The sequence below is a fragment of the Callithrix jacchus genome, chromosome 10 (genome assembly GCF_049354715.1).
Source record: "Callithrix jacchus isolate 240 chromosome 10, calJac240_pri, whole genome shotgun sequence".
Taxonomy (NCBI): domain Eukaryota; kingdom Metazoa; phylum Chordata; class Mammalia; order Primates; family Cebidae; genus Callithrix; species Callithrix jacchus.
In genome coordinates, this window is record NC_133511.1 from 128,926,520 (window position 1) to 128,933,812 (window position 7,293).

Genomic DNA, 7,293 nt, shown 5'->3' on the forward strand with positions numbered 1-7,293 from the left:
CCTACAGAGGCCACCCTCAGGCAGGCCTGCTCTGGGGCCGGGGATAGGGCCCCTCCTTGGCAATGTGACCCTGACAAGTCGCTGCACCTCTGAGCCAACTTTCTTCATCTGCAGCTGGGGCCAGTGCTCCTCCTGGGGGCACCACTCAGCTGCAGGTGGGACCAGGTGAGGCTCAGGCCTCAGGCAAGGAAGGCTGGGGGGATGCTGGCGGAGGTGGGTGGCTCAGAGGGGCGAAGGGCAGCGTGAGTGGTGGTGACCAAGCCCTCGGGTAGACGGTGGACGCAGAGAGAACGGGGGCGGCCAGGAGCTGGCTCTGGCCTTGCCTGCAAACACCTGCCAAGTGGCCATGGTCTCCTCCAAGACCCTCTCACCTCCTGAGGCTGTAGGTTATTTTTGCCCATGAACATACAGATGCCCTGGGGGCTCCTGAAGTCATCTGCTGGTCCAGGGCTGGTAGGGCTTGGAGCCGGCTCCCTCCAGCCCCTACAATCGCAACCAGGTTCAGCTGGTTCGGCCAAGCAGGGTCCCAGGGTGTCTAGCCGATGCTGGGGAGGCCAGGGCCACCAAGATTGAACCCCTGGGGCAGGGACTGTGGGCAGAGAAGCTGCCTGGGGAGGCCTGGCCTTGGCCATCTGCTCCCCTCCAGGGCTTGGACTTGATTTCCAGCAGCCTCCAAAGGGCCACCCACCCCCACAGCCCCCAGGTATTGACATCATCCGTGAAGGGAATAGTGGAGAGGGGCTGAATGGGCAGGAAGCCCCCTATGGAGTCACAGAGGGCGGGGCCTTGGAATTGAAGCTGCCCACCCCTACCTCCTGGCACGCCTGCTGGAGCACCACCCTGGGTTGCAAGTCCTGACCTCGGGGAAGTGAGTTTCCCATCCTCCCCTTAGAGGGCCACGGGGGTACAGGCAAGAGAGGAGCTGGGCGGGGCTGAGGAGCTCACCTCACCTGGCCTCACCTGGTTTCCAAACCCTTGTCCTCCCCTCGTTTCTCCCAGCCTCTGGTCTGCTCCTGTCTGTCCTCTGTCCCTTCCCCAAGGCCCTCTCCATCTTGAAGCAGTTTCTTCCTCTGTGGAACGGGGGCTGGAATGCCCACTTTGAGGGGTTCTCTGGGTTAGGTGGAGGCTGGCCTTCCGGGGCACGCCCTCCCCACAGAGTCCTCCCAGCTGTCCTCTCGGCCCCCAGTACCCCTGAACCCCCATCCCCATCCTCATGTACCTGCTGTGCCTCTGAGGGTTAGAGGGACTCCTTTCCCTCCTTTGGGGTCTCAGCACCAGCCAGGCCTGCGGGCACACAGTAGGCGCTTAAGCAAGGCCGAGTGTTGGGGGCTTTCCTGGAGCCGAGGTTCCACAGGCTGGCGCCTGGGTGGGATGGGCAGGCTGCTGGGCCTGGCACCTATGGGTACCCACAAGTCATGGTGGCTCCTTTGGGCAGTGACAGATCACTCTGCCGCTGGCTGCTTCTGCTCTTCCACAGCCCAAAGGCACCTCTTGCCCAGGTCACACTGCCCAGCAGCCCAGCGCCCTGCAGCAGCGAAAGAAGAAACACGAGTCCGAATCCCTCCTGCAGCCTCTCCCGGCCAATGTTGGAATCTCCTCTCCCCGCCAAAGACCAGCCCGCCCTACCTGCTGCTCCCTCACTCACAGGATCCTAGCCCCGCTGAAGGACAGGCGTCAGGTAGGGGGCAGTGTTGACCTGCAGGTCTCAGGCAGGTGTCTCTCCAAGGTGGGGCTGGGAGGAAGGGAAGTGCCTGGCACAGCCCAACCCTGCCCTCTGCCGGCGCTGCTCTTGCACCCAACGCCCCTGCCCACAGCCAGGTCCCCTGGCCACACAGGTGGGACCACCGGGCAGCTGCCACCTGCATGCCATTCCCAGCACCTGGTCCGGGGGCTCCTCTGAGCCAGCTGCCTCTTTATCCCTCACAGTGACCCTGAAGGGCCAGCAGAGGCAGGGCTGGTCCCAGGTCTGGGTTTTAAGATCTGCGGCCACTGTCTTGACATTTTAAGTCAATTTTGAATCAGGGGACTCTCGTTTTCATTTTGCGTGGGCTCCGCCATTGAGGCCAATTCCGACCCCAGAGGCGGGACTTCCTGCTGTGACCTTCCCAGGGCAGAACTGGGGCCGGGGGCGCGGGGAGGTGGCGGCCCTGGAGCAGCCGGGGTCCCGGGGTCCTCTTGGCCGGCTCCACCCCCACCCCTGGGAACCGGGGAAGAGCCGGCTTTCGCTTCCTATTAAACCCTTTACAGGAAGAGGGTAAATAAAACGCCCGTCTACCCAGCTGGAAAGCGATGACTCAGCCGCCCCCGCCGATCCTCGTCCCCAGGCTGATGCCAGAGAGCGGGTGTCGCGGGCCAGCCCGGACCCCTCAGCTTCCGGGACTCCTCTCGGTCCGGGTCGTGGGCGCGGTCGGAGCAGTGGGTCCCCCAGTTCGGGACACCACGAGGGCGCAGGCCTCCTCTTCCCCTCCCATGACAGAGTTTTATGGGTTACTGTTCCAGCCCTTTCCACGTGTTACCTAACCCAGCAGAGGCTACTGTTCCCATTTCACACAAGGGAAAACCGAGGCTAAGAGAGGAGGTCGTTCCGGGCGCAGCCCGTGGGTGGCAAGCTGGGAGCTTGGTTCCGCAGAGGGTCTATGGGAAGATCCCCCGTCCCGCTGACCGAAGAGGAATGAACGGACAGGGCTTGAGAGGAAGGAAGGGGGCCTCGACCCTCCTTCTGCCCCAGGAGCCCTAGAACGGCAGGGCTGGCCCTCGAGTGCATGGAGGGTGGGGTTCTGGTCCCTGCTGTCTCCGCACTGTGGGCCGACCCTGGGTCCGCGGGTGCTTCCTGGGGCTCCCCAGCGTGAGTCACCGCGGGCAGGGCTGGCTGCAGCGCATTCCTCCGCGGGGCCGGCCTGCGAGACGGTGCGGGCCGGGGCGGGACCTCAAGTCACCCCACGGGGTCGGACGGCTGGGGCGTCGGGGACAAGAGGAGCGCGGGCTTCTGAGACCGGAGGGGGCGGCCGGGAACTGACCGTGGCGCGGACGCGACGTGCGGACCGGGACCGGCTGGGGAGGGGATGGCCTGGGGCGCGCGGGACGCAGGCGGGCGCGGTGGCTCGAGGGCCGGGGCGGGCCGGGGCGGCCCCCACGGGGCGGGACGGGGCGGGGCGGGGAGGGGCGCTATAAAGGCCGCGCCGGGGCCACGAGGCGCTGAGCCGGCGCCGCCACCGCCCTCGTCGCCGCCGTGTTGCCGCCCCCAGTCTCGAACCCGGCCCGCCATGAAGTCCCCGGACGAGGTGCTGCGCGAGGGCGAGCTGGAGAAGCGCAGCGACAGCCTCTTCCAGCTCTGGAAGAAGAAGCGCGGCGTGCTCACCTCCGACCGCCTGAGCTTGTTCCCCGCCAGCCCCCGCGCGCGCCCCAAGGAGCTGCGCTTCCACTCGCTGCTGAAGGTGGACTGCGTGGAGCGCACGGGCAAGTACGTGTACTTCACGATCGTCACCACCGACCGCAAGGAGATCGACTTCCGCTGCGCGGGCGAGAGCTGCTGGAACGCGGCCATCGCGCTGGCGCTCATCGATTTCCAGAACCGCCGCGCCCTGCAGGGCTTTCGCAGCCGCCAGGAGCGCCCCGCGCCCGCCGCACCCGCCGCACCCGCAGAGGCCGCCGAGGCCGCGGCGCCCTCCGAGCCCTCCGAGCCCTCCGAGCCCTCGGAGCCCTCGGAGCCCTCAGACCCCTCCCCGCAGCCCCAGCCCCGCACGCCATGAGCCCGCCGCGGTGAGTGCCGGCCCGCGCCCAAGAGCCGGGTCGGGGGCCCTGGGGGAAAAGCCACTTCCACGCCCGACGGCGGGGCGGGGGGCGGGGCGCTGCAGCTCTCTGGGGACCCGGCGCCCCGCGATCGCGCTGCTCCCCTCGCGCCAGGGTCTCGGGGCCCCTCAGGCTGGACCCCGACCGGCCCTGGCGCAGCTCCCTGACCCAGTCCTTTTCCCACAGGGCCGCACAGTGGACGAGCCGGACCGCGCTCTCCAACCCCGCAGCAGCAGAACGCCTCGCCGGGCGCGCGGATCCTCGCCCCGCAGCACGGGCGCCTTAAGTTATTGGACTATCTAATATCTATGTATTTATTTCGCTGATTCTTTGTAGGCACATATTTTATAATCTTGATATCTTGTTTTTGCATTGATACGCCCACCGCAAATAAATTTGGCCAGTTCACTTTTCTACCATCCGGCTGTGGCTCAGTGAGATTCCTGCTGGGAGGGTGGAGGCCCGGGAAGGGAAGGGCAGGTCACCCTCATCCAGTCCTGCCGGGCCAGTGTGGAAGGCGCTGGCAACCGGCTTTGAATGAATAAATGAATCGTGTCATCTGCTGGGCCAGGTCCACACCTTCCTTCCAAGCAACCTCCCCGGAGGCCAGGAAGTGCCCTGGGGTTTGACCTGGCTACCTTCTGCTCCCTGTTGTGTCCTGAGGAACTGAGCCTGGGAGGACAGGGTGGTGGCCCATGGCCCTGCTGCTTCCTGTGGTGGGGGACCTTCCCCAGCAGCCCCTCCTCCCCACACACCTGGCACCAGACCCGAGGGAAACCCTCAGCCTTCTGGCTGCCTGCTGCCAGCGCTCCTGGCCAGTGCCCACAGTGTGGGGAGGGCAGGGTCACCTTTGCTTTTGAGGGAACAAGAGAGAGTTCTGGGCTGTCTCTGATGTTGGGGCAGGAGGCAGAGGTCCCTGCACGTCCAGGTGCTGTCCCAGGACATGGGGATGGAGAGGCCTGAGCCCCTCTTCCTGAGATAGCAGACCAGCATGGCTGCTGCCCTCCCTGGCTGCATTCTCTGAAAGACAAGGAGAGTCCGAGACAGGGCTCAGGAAGTGTGTCCCCACCCAGTGAGGAGCTAAGGGGTACACGCACAACTCCTGGCCCTACGATGGGGCCTTCGTTTCTGGAACCTTCCTGGTTGGAGGAATGCCGGTAGGGGAGGCAGAGAAGTACCAGCATCGGGCCCTAATCTGTGTTGCTATGGGGCTGACGAAGCCTCTTAGCTGGTCTGGGGTCAGGGCGGGGAGAGTGCTGTCCCTTGCTGTCCCTTTTCTGCATGGCCTGTGGGAGTCTTGGTGCTAGATGCAGAAGAAACCATTTCCTGCCAGGCAGTTTCCCCCAGCACACTTTGTGAAGCCCCCATGCAAACAAAGGGCAGAAAAGAGCAGCTGAGGATGCTGCTGTGGCTGGGCTCCTGGGCCTCCCAGCTGCCGCACAGAGCCTCACCTGGACGGATGTCCAAGGTCACCAGGAGAGGCCTTGCCCCTGGGGGCTTCGAGCAGAGGCACGAGCTGGCCTGAGCTCTGAGGCCACTTGTAGTTTGAGGAATTTTGGAATTCCTCAAATTCTGAGGACAGTGGAATTCTAAGAGTTGGGGAGTCCACGTTTTAACAGTTGCTTTTCAAGGCAGCCCAAGGAGAGGAGGGGTAGCCTTCATGGTTTGGGGGCAGCTGCAGACCCTCGCTGAGGTTGTGGAGAACCTGTTCTCTCCAGATGGGTCAATCGGTCACAGTGGCTGGGCCGGCTCCCCATGCCCAGTTCTCCTCCCCAGAGCCCAGGGCCGGGGACTGGGGGTGAGGGGTTGGGAAGTGCTGTGGTCAGGCGGCTGGGAAGGCAACAGTAGGTGGCCTGGCCGGCAAATCAGGTAACCCGGCTGCAAGGCAAGAGGTGAGTGGTGGGGTGAGCATTCCCCCCTGAATTCCACCTCCTGCCAGGTCAGTGGCAGAGGTAGATTCTCATGGGAGGGAGAACCCTTTGTGAGCTGCGCATGTGAGGGATCCAGGAAGCCGCTCCTTATGAGAATCTAACACCCGATGCTCTGGGGTGAAAGTTTCATTTCCCCCACCCGAATCCGAGGAAAAATGGTCTTCCATGACACTGGTCCCCGAGGCAGAGAATGTTGGGACCACTGAGCTATAGGACAAAGAGGCTGAGAGAGGAGTACACCAGAGGAGTTCTGGGGTTCGGGTGGCTGGCAGCATCCCCGGTGCAGTTCTGGGGTTTCAGTGGCTGGCAGCGTGTCTGGTGCAGTTCTGGGGTTTGGGTGGCTGGCAGCATCTGGTGCAGTTCTGGGGTTCAGGTGGCTGGCAGCATGTCTGGTGCAGTTCTGGGGTTCGGGTGGCTGGCAGCGTGTCTGGTGCAGTTCTGGGGTTCGGGTGGCTGGCAACGTGTCTGGTGCAGTTCTGGGGTTCGGGTGGCTGGCAGCGTGTCTGGTGCAGTTCTGGGGTTCGGGTGGCTGGCAGCGTGTCTGGTGCAGTTCTGGGGTTCGGGTGGCTGGCAGCGTGTCTGGTGCAGTTCTGGGGTTCGGGTGGCTGGCAGCGTGTCTGGTGCAGTTCTGGGGTTCGGGTGGCTGGCAGCGTGTCTGGTGCAGTTCTGGGGTTCGGGTGGCTGGCAGCGTGTCTGGTGCAGTTCTGGGGTTCGGGTGGCTGGCAGCGTGTCTGGTGCAGTTCTGGGGTTCGGGTGGCTGGCAGCGTGTCTGGTGCAGTTCTGGGGTTCGGGTGGCTGGCAGCGTGTCTGGTGCAGTTCTGGGGTTTGGGTGGCTGGCAGCGTGTCTGGTACAGTTCTGGGACCAGGATTTGGGTGTGTGCTGGGTTGTCCCTGGTGCAGTTAGTTCACGAATGAGGTTTGGGTATGTGCTGTGCTGTCCAGCAGAGTGAGGGCAATTTTCCTTCCATCTAGGAAGGCCTTGGTTCCTTGATTTTGTTTTTTTTTTTCTGAGATGGAGTCTCACTCTGCTGCTAGCCTGGAGTACAGTGGCGCAATCCTGGCTCACTGCAACCTCTGCCTCGAGGGTTCAAGCGATTCTACAGCGTCAGCCTTCTGAGTAGCTGGGACTACAGGCTCGAGCCACCATGCCCAGAATTTTTTTTTTTTTTTTTTTTTTTTAGTAGAGACGGGGTTTCACCATGTTGGCCAGGATAGTCTCGATCTCTTGACCTCATGATCCGCCTGCCTCAGTTTCCCAAAGTTCTGGGATTGATCTTTTAAAGCAACCGTTTCTGCTCTTGGTCAGGCACACTGTGGGCAGGGCTTGGGCAGGAGCTCCCCATTGCTTGGGGTGTGAGCAAGGGGGTCTGTGTGGCAGCAGGGGGTGCCTTTGTGAGCGGGCTCAGGGCTACACTAATGACTGGGAACCAATTTGGGTGGTTCTGTCCTCCCCAGAGCTTTGCCCAGCTGTAGGCCCCCTCCTCTAGGAAGCCCTCCAGTCCTGAGGCCCCATCCCTCCCCGAAGGACGCAGGCAGGCCATGTGTGAGCCTGCAGAAACCAGGCCGGAAGAGG

General features: G+C 63.4%; 1 protein-coding gene and 1 long non-coding RNA gene across 2 annotated transcripts; one reads left to right on the forward strand and one right to left on the reverse strand.

Annotated features, from left to right (window-relative positions):
- Positions 1-1,000: 1,000 nt before the first annotated feature.
- Positions 1,001-1,532, reverse strand: LOC144578204 (uncharacterized). Its single transcript, XR_013523603.1, has 3 exons — positions 1,411-1,532; positions 1,220-1,284; positions 1,001-1,096 (listed from the first exon to the last, which is right to left on the reverse strand). It is a non-coding gene; the product is annotated as an uncharacterized LOC144578204 (long non-coding RNA).
- A 1,665-nt stretch (positions 1,533-3,197) lies between these two features.
- PHLDA2 (pleckstrin homology like domain family A member 2) lies at positions 3,198-4,208 on the forward strand. Its single transcript, XM_002755662.5, has 2 exons — positions 3,198-3,759; positions 3,976-4,208. Exon 1 carries the CDS (start codon positions 3,264-3,266, stop codon positions 3,747-3,749), a length of 486 nt encoding a protein of 161 aa, XP_002755708.3. The 5' UTR covers positions 3,198-3,263; the 3' UTR covers positions 3,750-3,759; positions 3,976-4,208.
- Positions 4,209-7,293: the final 3,085 nt, after the last annotated feature.